This window comes from Mastigoproctus giganteus, chromosome 10, assembly GCF_048544385.1.
Source record: "Mastigoproctus giganteus isolate SK-2022 chromosome 10, ASM4854438v1, whole genome shotgun sequence".
Classification (NCBI taxonomy): Eukaryota; Metazoa; Arthropoda; class Arachnida; order Uropygi; family Thelyphonidae; genus Mastigoproctus; species Mastigoproctus giganteus.
The window spans coordinates 33795920-33816240 of NC_143584.1; the positions used below are offsets into that span (position 1 = coordinate 33795920).

Sequence of the window (20321 nt, forward strand, 5' to 3'; positions counted from 1 at the left end):
TATTTGCAAACTAATAACTGTTCACTGTATAGATTCCCCCCATCCTATTCTTGTCCTGTTTTTTTTTTTTGTCTTTTTTTTTTGTTTGATGGCACTGTGGAAATTAACCTAGTGGGGATAAATTGACAGGGTAAGATTTTTTTTTATTATTTTCTAATTTATTATTTTATTTTTCCCTAACCACCCGGGTCTTCGCTTATTATTATTATTTTTTTTAGTATTTATTTATGATTATTATTATTTTTCTTCCTTTTGTTGTGTTTGCTGGCACTATGAACTAAGTGCGGTATTGTGGACCAGGATGGCGTCTTTTTTTTTTTTTTTTTTTTTTTTCCTTTGCCCACAGGAGTAGGAGACTGATTCCTGAATGCCTGTGCAGGGAGGGGAGATTTATTATTTTATTTTATTATTAATATATATATATTTATTACTTATTATTTATTTATTATTTTTAATTATTTTATTTATTTATTTATTTATTATTTTTTAATTATTTTATTTATTTATTATTTTTTAATTATTTTATTTTTTTTTTTTTATGCTGGCTCCCAGGCTTGGGCAACTTGGGGGCGGGATTGCTGGCACCCTCTGGTCTAGCACTTCTACCAGAGGGTGCGGGAATTTTGTGCGGTCAGTACAGACAGTATAGAAGATCCAGGCCCGGCTCTACGTTCATAAAGACGGGCATCGGGTAGCAGTTATCCTGGGTGGTGGCTGGGTGTCCTGTATATAACATAAACTCACACTTACACGTTACACAAACCTAACACTTTATTATTTTTTTTTCTTTTTTTTTTTTTTTTTTTCTTTACCAGGATTGTTTAAATATAATAAAGTCAATGATATTAAATGGATTTGGACAAATGTCTAGGGACCACCAAAGACTATATATAATAAATAAATAAATAATAACGAATTGCCGTTTTTAATGAAAGAGATACCTCTGAAAATAAGGTGTAGAATATTTTTCAGAATGACGAAATGCCCCAACGTTTTGGTGATCACTTGCTTGCGGTTTACATGAACCCGTGTTACTAAAATAGTTCGATTAATCATTCCACTCCAATACGTTAGTCGCCGAGATCTCCGCCCTTAACCCGTTTGATGCATTTTTATGAGATCATAAGAAATAAAGGCCTAGAAGACTAAAATACACTCTTATATCGAACTATGTATGATGCTTCATACGTATACGAACACCCAAGAACAATATCCAATTATATTAAAGGAAGCAGCAAAGGAAGTAAGTAAACCCTTAGCCATAATTATGAAAGCATCCTTGGACTCAGTGGAAGTCCTCACGGACTGGAGATGTGGAAATATATCCCCAATTCACAAAAGGGGATCAAAGGGTGACACGAGTAATTACAGACCTGTTAGTTTAACGGTTGTTCCGGGGGAAATAATGGAGCACTACAGGATCATCTAGACAAGACTGTCTAGATGATCCACTAATAACATTACTCCACATTCGTGGAGTAATGTTATTAGAGGAGTCCCCCAGGGTTCAATGTTGGGCCCACAGTTGTTTTCTGTATTTATAAATGATAATGATGAAGGTATATCATGTTTAATGTCGAAGTTTGCAGATGATATAAAGGTTGACAGTGTTGTTAATGGCAGTAATGGCAGTGTGCTACTGCAACAGGATCTAGAAAAGTTGAGCAAATGGGCTGAGAAGTGGCAACTGAAATTTAACATTGACAAATGCAAAATACTGCATATGGATAGAAGTAACCCCAGAGAAACGTACGTACCAACTGTATGGTACTACACTTAGGGTAGTAGAGAATGAAAAAGACCTGGGAGTAATTGTCCGCTCAGATGTGAAGTTTTCTAAGCAGTGCAGATAGATGGCCAGAGCAGGTCATGGGGTATTGTCAATGATATACAGGAATTTTGCTAGTAGGGAAAAGGAGGTGACTGCCCCTTTGTATAACGGAATTGTCAGGCCACGCCTTGAGTACTGCGTACAGGTCTGGAGGCGCAATTTAGCAAGGATGTATAGTTACTTGAGCGAGTGCAGAGAAGGGCAACAAGATTGGTGGGGGGGAAACCGAGGGGTCCTCTTACCAAGAAAGGCTTAAGTTCTGCAAATTGCAGCGTCTGGAGATTAGGCATCTGCGAGATGATCTGATTGAGATGTATAAGGCTTTGATTGGGTTGGACAGGCTCATTCTGATGGGATTCTTCCTCTTGCTCAGATTACGAACCTGAGTGAGCATAAATTCGAATTGAGGAAAGACAGTTGTAGAATAGATGTGCGGAAATTAGCCTTTAACCAACGAGCAGTTGATTGCTGGAACAAACTTCACACTGTTATTGTGAACATTGATAGCTTAAATAAATTCAAGGAGGAACTGGAGAAACTTTTAGTGGAAATGGATGTGTGAAATGTTTTTTTTTTTTTTTTGGCTGATGCTACATAAACTTGCTTTCTTGCATCATATGCCTCTACTACTACTATACTAATAATAATAATAATAATAATAATAATAATAATAATAATAATAATACAACGAGCTATAAAAACTCTCGCTTCAAATGAGCAAGATTTTGATTGAAAACCGTGGAGGACACTTCGAACAGTTACTGTAAATATTATATAATTCATATGAGTAACAGTGTCATTCATTTTATCTGCGCACACATTGAGACCTCCAGAGCACCTCAATGGTTGAAAATATGACCAATATTTTACTTGGTTCCATGCCTGCTTCGATAGGATTATACCCCCATGCCATACCGCTGCTACTGTTTGCGAATCGTTCACGTACCTGAATGTACAGAATCCCAATTGGCACTATGTGGAACACCTCTGGGATGAACTGGAGCGTTGGACGAGGGCCTCTCCAACAGGTCCTAAACCTTTGTTCAACTGGTTACTGTCCGGCAAGAGGAATGCAGGACTACGCCAGCTGCAGTCTATCGTTCGTTGGCGAAAACAGATTTAAAAATCAACAGTTACATTGCATTCAAGCAAAGTGTTTTCACGAAGAACGCATAACGACAAATATGATACATAACAAAAACAAAACAATCATTAAAGCAGTAATTTTCATTCATTTTGACAGAGGAACCTTAATTACCTTCGAAATTAAGCAGAGATTTAACAGAAAATGCATTAGACAAATTTTATAATCCTCATATAAATCGCAAGATACAGATTTATATATTAGTATTATAAATATGTAACAAAACCACTGATGGAAAAAGCGTTAAAACTTTAACAACATCCTTCGAAGTATGGTACCATAAACAGCTGAAGAGGATTTTTTTTTCTTTTTTTTGAAAAGAACATATTACAAGAGACACACGACGTATTGGGTAAAGGCCCTCTAGACTAGCTTGACAATTTAAACAGTAACCTAAGCATATATTAAATCGCACTTCGATTCCGTTCCAAATCTGAATGTGATTTGTGATTGAAAATTACCGTTTAATTGACCGAACTATAGTGAAACAATAGGGCGCATATCTATCTCCTAAAGGTGACTTTTTTATTTCAAAAATAGTTTTTCTTTTTTAATTTTAAACGTGTTTAAGTCGAAAATCATAGCCTGCGAATATGAATCTCCAACTCACACGTTATCGAGACCTAGCACACTCAATATGAAATCTTTCATGCAGGTACAATCGTTTATTACAGCGAGTCCTCGATCCGGGTAAAACGCCCCCAGACTGACCGCGGAGATTATACAGATTCCTGCTGCTTTTCGTACCCTTGTCTCTTCTGTCTGTTTCAACGTATAATCAGAGGCCGATTTATACGTTGTTCGGGCTAAATCCCAGAATAACTCATGGGAAATATCTTACTTCCTCCTGAGACCGGTTAACTTAAAAACCCGATTTAAGAGGCCTGTAGAAATCACTCGAGTCTATGATGGGACTTGAAACCAGACTTCTCCAAACGGGTGACAAGTCGTGAACCACTGTATTGTCATGGAGGAATCAATATGAAATGTAAGATCTAGAAATATGAAGACGGAAATATCGCCTATGGGTTAACCCAGCTCTAATACGTGTAACTACTTCTAATACTATCATAAATCCCCTTCTAAAGAAGGTTTGTTTTAATAAAAACCTTGCCTATTTTAATAGCGCGAGAAATCATTTCATAAAATATATAATTTTCCTTTATTCCCATAAAACAATAATTGCCAATCAGGTTGTTCGGTGCTTCTATATTCAAGTAATTTTCATGTTGTATTACAATGAGCAGCCGGAGGTGAAGTCACTGCCCATGAAAACGGCTATTCACTTCTTTCTAACAACATCCTCATTTTTATTTTGCCATTCTGGAAACGCCTATGCTTCGGTAGCCTTCCATTAATAAGCAAACGAGGAACTGATTACTGGGTAGTAAACAGAGATAAACTTATTTCTTTGATCATTACAATTCTGTCTCGTTGTAGGAGTGTGTCATTGGGTCTCTTCCAAGTATTTCATGTTGCTATAGTTTTACGAATATCGAAACATTTGATAAATTCATTCAGTTTTCCTATTGGTATAAATACAGTGACGGATTCAAGGTAGGGACACCGGGGCATGTGCTCCCCCTCGTCGTTTTTCGGAAAATATACTCCAATCGTTTAAATTCCCTTTCACTACAAAAAAAAAAATTTTTCATTATTGAAAAATGCGTTTTCCGAGTATACACCCAGACGACTATATAGGATCAGACGAGTTCAAAAGGCAGAATTTTCTTTTTATGAAAAATCCAAATATAAAAGCTATTGCAACCTATAGTACATAGCACCGTGCATAGTTTAAGCATTGAGAAGACAGAAGATACTTGCTGATATTACACTTGAGTTTCTGTAGAGTGGTTTTTTTTTTTTTTTTTTTTTTGGTAAATACATGAGAAAGAAAGTTGTTCCACAAAAGAGAAGTATCAGGGATAAACAACGATGATGAAAAGTTGGTTCTGTGAGCTGAACAGTGAATAGATACAGCGTGATTGAGGTACATGTTTGGACAGGTTTGGAAGAGAGCAGTGTAATTACAGATACCAATTCTAAGTGCTTATGGAAATAGCTATAGAAAAGGCACGCAGCAGTAACTGAACGTGTATGAGAAAGACAGAGTGGAGAAACTTCTTAAGAGATCGGTCCTTAATTAATCTGACTGTCCTCTTTCGTATAGTATCAAGCAATATTATTATTATTGTTGCTCTTATATTATTTCTCCCTGATTGGGGGTTCCACCTCGTGATGGGTATTGCTACCAAGTACACAGGGTGGTTGTTGTTATGTCTGGTGTTACTGCTGGTCAAGGAACTCTCTGACTATCCTACAGGTGTTCAGGATTGCGACTTTCTGGAGTTCCTTGTAGGTGTTCGCTGGGAGACCCATTGCTGCTTGGCTGTTATGTATGGTCTTTGGCACCATACCTGTGGTTGACACGATGATCGGGATTGTCGTTACTTGTTGCATATGCCACATCTCTTTGATCTCCTGTCTTAGGTTTGTGTACTTCCTGATATTTTCCCCATGGGTTTTCTGAAGGTTACCAGAGTTGGATACCGCTGTGGCAATCAGATATGTAGCCTTTTCCTTCTTGTCCACAAGGGTTATGTCCGGTCCGTTGTGCGGGATTGTCCTATCCGTTATTATGGCGCGGTCCCAGTACAGCTTGTGGGTTGGGGTCTCTAGTACTGCCTGGGGTTCGTACTTGTAGTACGGTACACTCTCTTCGACCAACTGGTATTTCCTTGCTAGCTTCTGATGTATTATCCTGGCTACCTGGTCGTGTCTATCAGCGTACTCAGTCTGGGTGATCACCTTGCATCCAGCAATGATGTGTTGGATCGTTTCTGAGGCCAGGTGGCATCGTCGACATGTGTCATCGGACACTCCGGGTTCCTTTACATTGTATTTTCTATAGTTCCTGGTGTTGATTACCTGGTCTTGGATGGCAAGCATGAATCCTTCAGTCTCGGGGAAGAGCGTCCCGCTCGTGAGCCATGCATTGCAATTCAGATCACACAGAATTTTATCTGTGTGATCTTGATGGAGATCATTGTAGTGTCATAGAGTGTCTTCTCTGCCCACCTTTCTAGCTTCGTCTGGTTGTTTCTACCTTCGTCTGGAGGTTGCAGACCTCCCGTTCTTCGTGAACGGGAGGTCTGCAACCTCCCGTTCAACGTCCTCTACCGCATGACGAAGGCATTTCGGACCCTGCAGTGCTATGTGATTCCGATTCGTCTTTGTGTCTCCTACACCTCCTGCAAGTTTGTCGCACTGGTAGTGAATCACCCTGTATATATTTTCATATGTAAATTTGTCATGTTTTTTCTCCAATGTTTAATCCTCCTACACTTGTATAATTTAGTAATAATATATTTTTTTTTTTTCTCTTATCTCATCCTTGTTTATTGTATTGTATTAGCCTTTACTGTAAACCCTTGGTTTGTAGCCGTGAAGGGTATTGTGTACGGCATGTACCTTTTGTATGCAATAAAGAGTTCTTCTTATTTAGAAAAAAGTTATGCCAAGAATGAAAAAGGAAACCTTTCTTTTATACAGAAGAAGAAGCAATATTTGTGTTGTGGTCATGTAAAGAGAGATTAGAAGTTGAAGTGATCCCCAAGAGTCTGAAATCTTCCTAGAAATCTGAGTGTCAACAAAGGTGAGAATTGGAGTAGAACCTTATCTTCGATAAATCAGACAAATATGAGTTTCAGAAGTGAAGTAATTAACGTTTTTTCGCCATATTGGAGAATTATCTGGAGATCAGCATTGAAGAAATTTGTAATGGATATTCGAAAAGTTGAAGCTGTTTGTGCAGAACAACGTTTCTCATATTGGAAGGTGGAATGTGTTGCGTTATCATTAGCAATACTGTACTTGCATTAGCAAAATATTAGCAGAAACAGCGAAACTGGATGGCAATTGGCAGTCACAGAGCTGACGAATCTCTCATTGCTCTGTAGATGGGTGAATTAAAGTCCAAAGGATTAGCAGTTTGGATAACGAATTCAGTTGACTAATATTTGCTTTTGCTTAATTTCTTTAATATATTTTAAATTTAATTTTTATAATGGTATAAATTTAATTTCGATAATTTTTGAATTTATCTTGTGTGTTATTTTAAAAATGTAATTCTTACCTTTTGTAAAATTACTCAGGGTAGTAAAAGGAGATAAACCTATTTCTCTGATCATTGCAATTCTGTCTCATTGTAGGAGTGTGCCACTGGGTCTCTTCCAAGTATTTCATGTTACTATTAAGTTTTACGAATATCGAAACGTTTGATAAATTCATTCAGCTTTACTATTGGGATAAATCGTTGTCGATTCTACAGTTATGATCATGTGTATTAGAGGTCAAGTGGCGCCTCCGTAGCCAGGTGGGCAGAAGCAGCAGTACGTAGCACACGCTTTCTGATTAGACCTGGATTCAAGCCCGTGACCACTAAATACGGAGGATGCGGAAAGGTCAGGAAATGACCACGGCATATCCCCGGAGTTTTAGTTGCTAATACTCCTAAATAAAAACAATAAGTCAAGACAAGTTCTTTTAGGTTTCGTGTAAATTTAAGTTCGATGGTTCATAAAGTTTTGCTATCTGCTTAATCATTATAACATTTTTGAATAAATTTCTGTGATGTTTTGTAAACTGAATTCTGACTTTAACAAGATCCTAACTGAATATTCCATTTAAGGATATCACGATTCAAGCAGAAATGACTGCAGGCGACTCCCGATAGTCATGAGCTCTTCCCTTGCTTAGCCTATGGCATCTATTCAAAAGTCGATCTACTTGATAAAAACCTTGCTATCTACGCTCTGAGGCGTAGATAGCAAGGTTTCTTTTCCCAGAAACTGGAGTTTTTTTCGTCCAGCAAAACAGGCAAATCAACCAGAGAACACACCCAAGTAACAGACACAAATACGGGTTTATGTAATGAATTACGGGTGATCCTAATATAATAATTTGTATATGAATCTAATTGATACTTCAAATGTCGTTTCCTTTCTTTTTCCCGAGGAACGTACCAAGCTCAAATTAAAATTTTTAGCGCATTACTATAAGAATTTGAGTCACGGAAGAACGTTCCCTAGAAGAAGTACGTTCTCTAGAGACGAAATGTAACTGAGAGTAGGTCAGGGAGTGAACATTCTATTAACCTTCCAAAGGATGTATTCTGATTCGGCCCCCAAGATCAGAATGGTCAAGTGTGTACTGTTCTGGTTAAAGAGGATTTGGTTTTATTGAGAGACCCAACTGTTAGAGAATTGGGTAGCATTTTTTGTAGTAAGGAGAGGTTAACTACAGTGCTCACAAAATTAACAGAACAAAATCTTTTTAATGATTATTTTATAGTGAACAGTGCCACCGAAAGCGAATATGTGATATAATAGGCATCCTCGCATGCAAATTCCGAGTATCCAATAGAAATCGATCTATTACTTTACAAAGCCACACATTAAGCAAATTATTCATTTCTATAAAAACACGGGTTGTGACCATATCACTTCATTCCCGTTTTTGGCTTGTTCAATGGGATAGCCACATTTCCAGAACTAAGGATGGCAAGTCATCGTCGTTTAGATGATTCTTTCAGATGGTGGGCCGTTGGGCGAGTTGAACCCGGCAGTCACAAACGGAGGTGGAAGTTGCTTAATGTGTCATGCAGTGTCGTCTTGGTACTATGGAAGCAGTTGCGGGAGAAAGGAACCAATACAAGAAGAGTGCCGACCGGGCTAGCCGGGTGCGTAAAGTGCCTGCCTGGCAACCCAAAGGTCGCAGGTTCGAATCCCGCCTCTGGCTTGGATATTACGATGGTGCCGTACTCTCCGGTTGGACCTCACGGCCACGATACACGAAGGAAGCAGGAAAAAAACTGGTTCCTTCGTGTATTGCTCACATCATACGATAAAAAAAAACACGAAGAGTTGGTCAAGGTCGCTCGAGGGCTATGTCAACTAGAACAGACTGCTATCTGGCTCTAACAGCAAGATGGAACCCTATGATCTCCTGTCATCAACCTGATTATGGCAGCCTGATTGTGTTAAGAAGTTTGAATTCAAGTGGACTAGAAGCAAAGAAGCCAGTGGTTTGTATCCCATTAACCCCAAACCACCACAGAGCTCGTCGAAATTGGAGCCATGGACATGTGATTTGAAGCCGTGCAAATGGGGTACAGTTTACGGTTCTGTTCTCTGATGAATCCTATTTTAGCCTACAAACAGATCCTAGATGTTGTTTCAAATGAAGACAATGAGGAATGTGGTACTACAGAGAAGGGGACACTTACGGTGGAAGCGGTGTCCTCGTATGTGGAGGAATAATGATTAACTGCCACAGCCTTCTGCCTGCTTTTGGTAGGGGTACCGTACCCGCGCAGAGGTACCGACAACAGATCCTCCAACCATACTTGCGGCTTTTTAGTGGTGCGGTTGGACCAGATTTTCTTTTCATGCATGACAATGCCATGCACATAGAGCTCAAGTGGTGGAGGAATATCTTGAAAGTGAAGAAATCCAATGACTGCCGTTGCCAGCACGTTCACAGACTTAAATCTGATTGAACATGTGTGGGCGTCGCATTGTACACTGACAGCCAACTCCTCAGTAAATTTTCTAATCTGGTGGAAGAATGGGATTTGTTGCCACAGATCTTATAGATATCCTTTTATCGAGCATGGTGCACCGCTGTCAGGCATGTTTAGTCGTTGGTGGGGAACGTACTCCCTGCTGATGTCATTTGATCATAGTTTAGCATTAGCATGAGTAGAGACATATGATGCAAGAAAGCAAGTTTATGCAGCATCAGCCAAAAAAAAAAAAAAAAAACCCGTCCAGCTCAACCTTAAATTTCTTTAGGGTATCAACTTCTGCAACAAAGGATGGAAGTTTGTTCCACCAACCAACTACCCGCTGGCTAAAGGCAAACTTCCGCAAATCTGTCCTAAATCTGCCTTTCCTCAATTTGCATTTATGCCCTTCCAGGTGATTATTCTGAGCAAGAGGAAGAATCCCATCAGCATTGAGCATGCTCAAACCATTCAAGGTTATATACACCTCTATCAGATCACCTCCCAGGTGCCTAGTCTCCAGACACTGTAATTTGCAAAATTTAAGCCTTTCTTCATAAGAGCAACCCTTTGTTCCATTCACTAATCTTGTTGCCCTTCTCTGTACTCGTTCCAACAGCTCTACATCCTTCTTAAAATGAGGCCTCCAGACCTGTATACAGTACTCAAGGTGTCACCAGACCATTGCCTTATACAAGGGAATAATCACCTCCTTATCCCGGCTAGAAAAATTCTTGTATATCATTGATAAGACACTATGAGCTACACTTGCAGAACGTCTGCACTGCTCAGAAAACTTCATATCTGCTTGCACAATTACTCCCAGGTCCTTTTCGTTCTCTACCACTGTCAGTGTAGTACCACAGAGTTGATACGTCACTCTAGGTAGGTAGCACTTTACATTTGCAATGTTAAACTTCATTTGCCACCTCTCAGCACATCTCCTCAACTTTTCTAGATCCTGTTGTAGCAGCGTATTGTCATTAGCGTCCTTAACAATCCTGCCAACTTCGTATCGTCTGCAAACTTGGACATTGAGCTTGATATACCATCATCAATATCATTTATAAATACAGAAAACAACAATGGACCCAACACTGAACCCTGAGGTACTCCAATAATAACATTAGTACACGATGAGCAGTGTCCATTGATTACCACTCTCTGTCTTCTCCCACTCAACCATCCCTTTATCCACAGCAGCAATTTGCCTCCAGTACCACACTGCTCCAATTTGTTCAGCAGACTTCCATGTGCAACAGTATCAAAAGCCTTTCTAAGATGCAAATATATGATATCAAAGGTATTCTCTGCATCCAGTTCCTTTGTGACCACATCATAGTATCCAATCAAATTGGTCAGGTAAGACTTTCCATTAACAAAACCATGCTGTGTCCGAGCTATAACTGAAGTCTTGTCTAGATGATCCTGCAGTGCTTCTTTAACCAGTGCCTCCATTAATTTTCCTGGAACAGAAGTTAAACTCACAGGTCTATAATTACTTGTGTCGCCCTTTAATCCTCCTTTGTGAATTGGGGTCACATTTACATATCTCCAGTCCATGATTACCTCCTCTGAGTCCAAAGAAGCTCTCATAATTATGGCTAAGGGTTTGCTTACTTCCTTTGTGCCTCCTTTAATATAACTGGATAGATCCAATCCACCCCGGGTGCCTTTTTTACTTTTATTTTCAACAATTTCTCCTCCACTTTCCTCTCAGCTGTTACAAAATCATCTAGCTCACTGCCAGAGTTTAACTCACATCTGTCTGAATAACTGACAGAGGGGAGTTAAACTCTGGCTGAATAACTTTCCTGAATAACTACTCATGGGTGAATGTAGATGCAAAATGCTCTTTTAGTTTGTTAGCCACCTGAGTAGGATCACTAACAATTGAACCTTCAATATCCAGTTGACCACTCTGATTCATCCCTTTCCTTCTAGAGTTTACACAGGTAAAGAACTGTTTGTTGTTGTTCTTTGCATCCTTTGCCAAGAATTTCTCAAAATCTGCCTTTGTATGCCTAATCTCCTTTGTGACTTGGTTACAGACCAGCTTATATCTATCAGAGGCTTCCATGTCACCCATTAATTTATATGTATCCCATGCATTTTTCTTCTCTGTCACATGTTTTTTTTTTTTTTTTTTGATTTGGTAGTTGTTGGCGCATCGGCTTCTGTGGCCATATTGCACCTCCCAAGGTTTTTTGCAGTACTTTGATCCAAGCCCGAGGCGGGAATCGAACCCGCGACCTTTGGATTGCCAGGCAGGTACTTTACCCACTTGGCTAGCCCGGTCGGCTCTGTCACATGTCTCATTAGTTCATCTGACATCCATTTAGGCCTAAACCTCGAACAATAGTTTCAAGCATCTTGTATCGACTTCTGTAATATGACCTTTTTGGCAATTCTTATACAGCCTCTATAAACATCCTTTACAACTATCTGAAGTTTCTCGCTATATCCTCATTTCATCGTTATTCTACGGTACACCACTGTACCAAATTGTTTCCCGCTTCATTGCAAGCTGCACGAGTGGCACTGTGTTTTCTAACCCTGTGGGTAGCACAGTTGGTAGGATCCCCGTTCTTCTCACACCGAGTGGTAAAGACTTGAATTCGAATCCCATCGAAGATAGGATGAATTTTTATGGGTTTCGTACACAACGTGGCTAAGTTAGTATGTCTCAGGCGAGGGTAGCATGGTTTTTTCTCCCAGTAACTCTGGTTTTTCGTTCAGCAAACGAAAAATCAACCACGGAACACACGCAATTACAGACAATACATACGGAGCAACATGATCCTAGTCGCGAAAAAAAAAAAAAAAACAACAACAACAACCCAAATGCATTTTCTATGTGTTTTGGTAATTAGTAGAATTAGTCAATGTATCTGAATTAGTCGGTCTCAGGTGAGGGGAGCATCTTACTGTTCTCGCGGTAACGGGTTTTTTTGTCCAAAAACAGTCAACTCGAACAAAGAACTCGCGCAGCTTACAGACATAATATTCACTGCGCAATATGGTCTAAGTCGATGATGCAGTTAAAACCCTATAAAAAAAAAAGTAAAGTGCAGCCATTATCAACCCACTGCAGGATGGAAGCCTCCTCAACAATTCATGCTAAGGGAAATGGACCATAATCTGCCACGCTGGTCCAGTGCGGGTTGGCAGATCGACCGTATTCAGCAGTCAGGGGCTTGAACCCCGGTCTACTCAAAGAGCGTGTGCTACTGCACTTCTGCTCATGACCACTTGGCTACGGAGGCCCTTAAAACCCTATAACAATGAACCAATTCGTTTGCTCGACGAAAATGCCTTCGTGTGTAGCCCAGTTGGTAGAGCCTGCGCTGGTTAGCACAGTGGTATCGTCACCGTTCTCCGGTGGAAACGTCCTGGGTTCGGATCCCGTCGATGACGCGAGGAACTCTAATGGGCTTTTTTCACACTGTGGCTGATTTAAGCGGTCTCAGGCGTAGATAGCAAGGTTTTTCTCCCCAGAAATTGGGGTTTTTCGTCCAGCAAACAGAACCATATAACACAAGCAATTAACAGACATCAGACACAGCTGATGAATTTGGTAGAATCGCCGTCCTTCACTCACTGGGTGTAAAAAACTTGAGTTCCAGTTCCGTCGTTGACGTGAGGAATTTTTATGGGCCTTTTTGGCAATGTGGCGGAGTTAATCGGTCTCAGGCGGCTTAGTATTGTTTTTTCCCCCGACAACTCTGGTTTTTGTCTACCAAACAGGAAATCGACCACAGAACCCAAGAAATTTGCAGACAGTATACTCGGAAACTGCGCGGTAGCACAGTGGTATCGTCACCGTCCTCCCCACGCCAGGTGGAAAATGCCCGGGTTCGAATCCCGTCGATGACGCGAGGAACTTTAACTTGGGTTTTTTCATTCCGTGGCTGAGTTAGTAGGTCTCAGGCGTAGACAGCAAGGTTTCTTCCCCCCCCCCAGAAACTGGGGTTTTTCGTCCAGCAAACAGACAAATGAACCATAAAACACACGCAATTAACAGACATAAGACACAGCACGGAAGATGAATTTAATTATTCGGGTAGCCTAAATATAATAGTATACTCGGAAATCTGGTATCGATGGTTCAACTGTTATTGATTCTGCTCGGGTAGCTGACAAACTGAATGAGTATTTTGCATGAACGTCTACACATGAGGAGATATTCAGGGAGGGGAATGCAGTGGTGTATTAAACTCTGGAAGTTAGCTAAATGATTTTGTAATAACTGAGAGCAAAGTGGAGGAGAAATTTTTTTGACGTTGAGCATAAGAAAGACACTGAGGGTGGATGGAATCTATCCAGTTATATTAAAGGAGGTAGAAAAGTAAGTAAGCAAACCCTGCGAGTAATTGTGCAGTCAGATATGAAGTTTTCTGAGCAGTGCAGATATGCAGCCAGAGCAGGTCATGGGGTATTGTCAACGATATATAGGAATTTTACAAGTAGGGAAAAGGAGGTGATTGTCCCTTTGTATAAGGCAATGGTCAGGCCCTGTCTTGAGTACTGCGTACAGGTCTGGAGGCCTCGTTTTAGGAACGATGTAGAGTCCTGTAACGAATACAGAGAAGGACAATGAGATTAGTGAATTGTAGAATGTTTTTTTTTTTTTTTTTACGAAGAAAGGCTTAAGTTATGTAAATTGCTGTATCTGGAGACTAGGCACTTCGCGGTGATCTGATTGAGGTGTATAAGGGCTTGACTGGGTTGAGAAAGCTCAGTGTTGATGGGAGTCTTCGTCTTGCTCAGATTAATCGCCCGAGGGGACATAAATTCAAATTGAGGAAAGGCAGTTGTACAATAGATCTGTGAAAATTTCCCTTTAGCCAGCAGGTGGTTGATAGCTGGAACAAACTTCCATTTGTCGTTGTAGAGGCTAACAGCTTGAATAAATGACAAACATTTGGAGCGAGTGGATGGGTGAAATGGGAAGTTTTTTTTTTTTTTTTTTTTGGTATTGCTGTATTACAGTGGGTCTCAAAGTGAATGCACCTTACTCTTTATAGGGGTGTAGCGACGTCAAATTTTGCGTCGGCTTACATCGTGGCCGTCTCTACAAAATGTCGTTGATTTTCATGAAACTGTGTAAATTAGAAATAATTGCTGACTGCATCGCAGTATTTATGTACATACACCTACATATACGGAACAGTCGAGTCGTCCGTCGCGTACACTGTATTTGAAACAGCACCACCTTACAAAATATTCTGCCAGCGCCCATTGTACCCGGCGCTGGGGTACCAGGAATTTTTTCATAATGGATTTAAGGTGTCTTTACATTAAAAAGTTTGAGAACCACTACTGTATAAGGTTGCTTTCTTGTATTATATGGCTCTACTAATGGTAATGCTATACATTCTACGTTTCATTTGCGTTTAAAGTTTTCAGATTTTTTTCCTCTCAGAGGAAACAGAACTGTATTGAATGAAAACAGATTTTATTTGTTTCATTCTAGATTATTGGAACTTTGTTACATATTACGGTACTATATTTATTCAGTAAAACGAAACGTTGTATTTATTCAAGAAAGATGTCGCTTTAACTCATTTTCAGCATGTGTTAGGGTTCCTTCACTGTGTGTAACAATGTAGTTAATCATGGAAGGTAAAATTGATGTTGGGGTGAGTAATTCATGTTATGTATTTCGTTGACATGCAGTATCATTGATAAAAAAAAAAGAAGAGCCTGCTACCGTCCCTTAATATTTAAAAGAAAAACTTCTTTTTATATATTTGATATAAAAAAGCTGTATTACATGTCTATATGATAATATGTGATAACTTTTTAGTTCGTTAGGGGACAATATATGTTTTTTTCTGAAGGTTACTAACCGAGTAGTATTTCAGTTTTCAGAAATAATGAGCTGGGCAGTGTTTTTTAATTGTACTTCAATTTTAAATTCCTTTCATGTTAATAATATTACAAGATGGAATGCTGTGGTTCAGAGAGGTGTGATTTTTGTGAAACTTAAATAAGTGATACTTCGAAAAATTGACCATTATTTTGATATACATCATCGTGTAGCAAAATAGTTGTTATTATTAGCGCTGTACATAACTTTGAATTTAACAAAAAAAAAAAATCCCGCCCAAACTATTTTGAATAATTGAAAGAAATGTTTATTTGTAGTAAAAGACAAACATCTTTTTCTACAAAAAGATTTGTCTTATCAAGTATGTAATCACCATTGTTTTTGCAGTTGACCATTTATTGGCGTATTAGTTGCTAAAATGCCAATAAAATCCAAACAAGCAGTTGTTCATTATGAAACCAGCTTTTCAATTCCTAAAATATATTCTCCCTTGTGCCACAAGGGGGAATATTGGGGGGGGGTTGAACCTTTTAAACGAGATTTGATGACTAATTCACAATCCCACCCTGCTCCTCTTTTAACAGGTAAAAGCCCCTCCCTTTTTAAATTTTTGCATGCTGCCCTGTGAAGAATTCACCATATCAGTATTTCAGAGTTTTATCATTTAAAGTGTTTGAGATAGCTGAACAAATGGAAGTTCAAAGACATAATGGACAAGTAAGATAAAACTTCTGAGCCTAAATCTTGTCTTCTGCTGAGTTGGCTTGCTCTCAATGCATGTGTTATCATGTTGCAAAGTGGCACATTTCCCATTGACTTTTATTTGATTTTTCATAAGCTAAAGCTCTGTTCAGACATTTCAGTTGAGAGTAAATATCAGTTGTGATAGTAGGACATAATACGATTACCACAAAGTGATGTGATATTCTGCCACATTGCACGGCAAAATTGTTTGGAATGTAGACCTAATTTTGGAATAGGAACTGGCATGTGATCTTGGTTCTTGCACTTTCTGTTAAATGCAGAACCCATTTTTCATCTCAAGTAGCAGTTTAATAGTGAATTGATTGCTTTCCTATTGACCACGTTGCTCTTTCTGATATTCCTGTTGGGCTCTGACAGTTCATGTCAGAACAAAACGTGTGTGTTGGCTTTCCCATCTGTTGAAGATGCTGTTGTACAATAGCCATGATGAATTAAGAATATTTGATTAAACTTACTTTACCACATGTAATATGCAAGGATAAACTGATGTTAGACCCAAACGGCCCCAATAATTAAAATTGGCTAGGTATATTCTTGTTGTTGGCAGTACCAGCCCTAGCGAAATAGTGCTTAGGACCAGTGATTCCATTGCACCCCATTCCACTTTATATTTACATTTCTTTATTTTAAATCAAAATAACTACCTCAGCAAAGTAATGATTTATTTGACATTAAAAACAACTTTTATTTGAAAATAACTTTTATTAAAAAGTTATTACTAAATAACTTTTATGTGAAAATAACTGTATTTAGCTGTAAACTCAACAATCAGCAAAACACAATACATGCATTTTGAAAACTAAATAGATTACTTTTTTGAGCCTTGGGCCCAGTGAAGAGCATCAAAGTCAATATCAGAAAATGGCAATTTCATTTTCAGTTGAAAACATCACCAATGATGAGAGCTTCTTTGTCATTGTGGATCAAAGGTAGGTTTTAATTGGTTTTAATTTTGAGAACGGACATATGCACAAGTACCACCTTTGAATCATACAGTGAATAATTCGGACAACTGAGATGAGCAGTGGTTGAATCAACTGATAACTGAGATTCTGTCAGAAAAAGTATATGGGATTTGACAGTCTAAGTGGAAATGGACACCATTGAGATTAGAACCGAGACCGCATATGTTTGTGAAATGAACAAGGAAGTGTTTGGGAGGTTTAGATCTCTTTGCAGATAAGTTTGCTCTATTAGTTTGACAGTTCAGTGTATTCAGTAGTAAGAGAAAATGGGTGGGACATGCTGCATGAAGTAATGAAATTTTTGTATATGGTGTACACATGGTAAGAATATTCCCAGCTCCATGACACAACCCCAGGGGCTCACATTTGGTGAGTATGGGCTTGGCACACCCAGGGTCCTGAGCTAAATATCATCATTCTTTTCTTCCTTGGTGATTCCCTTCTACTCTCGCTCTCAGGGTAATTCAGAAAATTTTTTTTGGCTGGTGCAGCAAACACCTCAGGCTTCCTTGCACCATATGGCTAATGATGATGATAATAATAATGTGACCTCGAGAATGCCCCCTCATACACACTACTTGGACTCCCTCCAGTCACTATCCATAAGAGTAGAGGCAGCGAGATTGTACACCAGCTGATCTGGAAGCCTCCTAGGGAGTTACCAATAGTTAGTTAGTGTACTAGACCAATAGGTTTGGTCTGGTACATTAACTAACACCTGGCCTGTGAACACCATTTTAGAGCTGTACCCTCGAAATGTAAGGAAGATTGGCTCTTGCCATGATGTCCATCATAACCTCAAAAGACATCAATCATACTGCATAATGCAAAAGATGGGGAGGATTTACCGGAGCTTTGCTCTGGAGACCAAACATGGGTTCCACCACTTCAAGCCTCCAATAAGCAAAGTGGTGGTTCACCGGTTCATGAGAGTCATCTTCCTCCTAGTATTGCCTGGTAACACAGAGAGGTGGCATTCCTCCGTGCGGTGTGGGTGCTACACCTTGACCCCTGCTTATGCTGCTTCACACCTGGATGGTCACCCACAGTGTGCTAGGTTGCCGTATTTCAGGACTTGCACATGTGGATTATGCCACCGGACTTTGCCGAAATTAGGTCCACTCAACTTGAGTGTCACCCAAATATCAGTTCCATTAGCATTTTAGCCTCCCATTTAGCAAGCTCAGCTTAGCATATCTGAGAGAATGTCTGTGACACCTTCAAGTACCGTGGACATCATCAAGTACAAACAATTCTCTGTTTCCTATCTTTAAGCAGTCATGATCCACTATAGGATCTTACCAGTAATACCAGTTTGTTCTAGTTTATGTAGTCCTCCTATGAGGGACAGTATCAAAAGCATTACTAATGTCCATATAATGTAAAAATTTGTTCCCTGCATCCAACTGTTTAATGACTACATTATAGTAATTCCCAGACTGGTCATATATATCTCTCTCTCTCCTTTTAACAAACCCATGCTATGATTATGATATATTCAAAATGTCAAGATAGTTTTGAATCACATTCTTTCCATAGGCTAATCATCACTGCCACAGAAGTGAAACTCATTGACTTATAATTACCTAGCTCCTCTTTAACTCCACCTTTGTGTATTCAGATGACATTAGGACTTCTCAAGTCCAAAGGGATCTTTCTGGAGTCTAATGAAGCTCTCATTAACATAATCAATGGTTTTACACATTCATACACAGCCTTTTTCACCCAGCACAAGTCACACATTTCTTAAGTCTTGCAGAACCTGACAGTTTCGGCAAGACTAACTAGAGTTTCTGCTACTATAACTACCAAGACTAACTACATGTTCTGCAAGACTCTAATGCTAGAAGTATAGTAAATGAAATTGATGAATTTGAAGTCTGATCAAGACATCAAAGCCAGATATTGTTGGGATATCAGAGACATTGTGTCACACAGATATAAGCAGTGCAGAATTGGAATTTGGGGAGGACAATGTGTACAGAAAGGACAGACAGGGTAGGAAGGGAGGAGGGGTTATGCTGTTAGTTAAGAAACAAAATCTAAGGAAGTGCATCCAGTTTACACTGTTGGACAGTGCAATGTTGAATCTGTTTGGTGTGACATAAACACTGGGAAAGGGAAAATGAGGGTAGGAGTATGTTATAGGCCTAATAACTCTGATGAGTACAATGAACAGTTGTGCAGAGAAATAAAATGGGCCAGGAAATCAGAATGTCTTATAATGGGGGATTTTAACTTATCAGATATTGACTGGAACTTGTGGGTTGATCACTCGCACACTAGCAATACTTTTGTGGATTTATTGGAGGATTGTTTTGTACAGCAACATGTTTGAGGGGCAACCAGAGGAAGTAATACCTTTGATCTGATTATCAGCAATGATTATTCATGCATTAAAAATTTGCAGATAAAGGAACCACTAGGTTGACAATGATCACAGTGTACTGATGTGGGATAATGTAACTGTCATGAAGGGTAAAGGGAAACGGTTTTTGTTTTCGTAAAGGTGACTACAGTGGTCTCTTTTTTTAAATTCTGTACAGTGGGATCAACTGATGATGTTACCAATGGTGATTTTTAAATGGGAAGCCTTCAGGACTTAATCTTGTTGGAGGCTACTGGGCTTTTCATACCAACTAAGAAATACTGTTCAAGGTTCAGGCCTAAATGGATGTCAGATGAATTAATGAGGCTCGTGGCAGAGAACAAAAATGCATGGGATGCATATAAATCATCAGGCGACACAGAAGTCTATGGCAGATATAAGCTAGTCTGTAATCAAGTCACAAAGAAGGTTAGGCAGATGAAGGCAGATTGTGAGAAATCTTTAGCAAAGAACGCAAAGAAAAACAGCAAAGAGTTCTTTACTTATGTAAACTCTAGAAGGAAGGGGATGAATCAGATTGGTCCACTTAACATAGATGGTTCGACTATTGATGATCCTGCTGAAGTAGCTGATAAACTGAATGAGTATTTTGCATCTACATTCACACATGAGGAGTTATTCAAGGAAGGGAATGCCAGAAGTTTATCAAACTCTAATAGGGAGCTAAGTGATTTTGTAATAACTGAGCAAAGTAGTGGAAAAATTGTTGAAGTTAAACATAAAAAAGGCACCTGGGGCAGATGGAATCTATCCAGTTATAATGAAGGAAGCAGCAAGGGAAGTAAGCAAACCCATAGCCATAATTATGAGAGCATCCTTAGAGTCAGGA

At 39.3% G+C, this 20321-nt stretch overlaps 1 protein-coding gene across 1 annotated transcript in view; it reads left to right on the forward strand.

Moving 5' to 3' along the window:
- Positions 1-15092: 15092 nt before the first annotated feature.
- The window catches only part of LOC150078962 (L-gulonolactone oxidase-like), a 116489-nt gene continuing 111260 nt past the window's right edge, over positions 15093-20321 (forward strand). Inside the window, exon 1 of the mRNA XM_090382578.1 lies at positions 15093-15182. Coding sequence (XP_090238704.1) covers positions 15159-15182 — 24 coding nt within the window. The 5' untranslated portion in view covers positions 15093-15158. The remainder of the gene's footprint in view (positions 15183-20321) is intronic.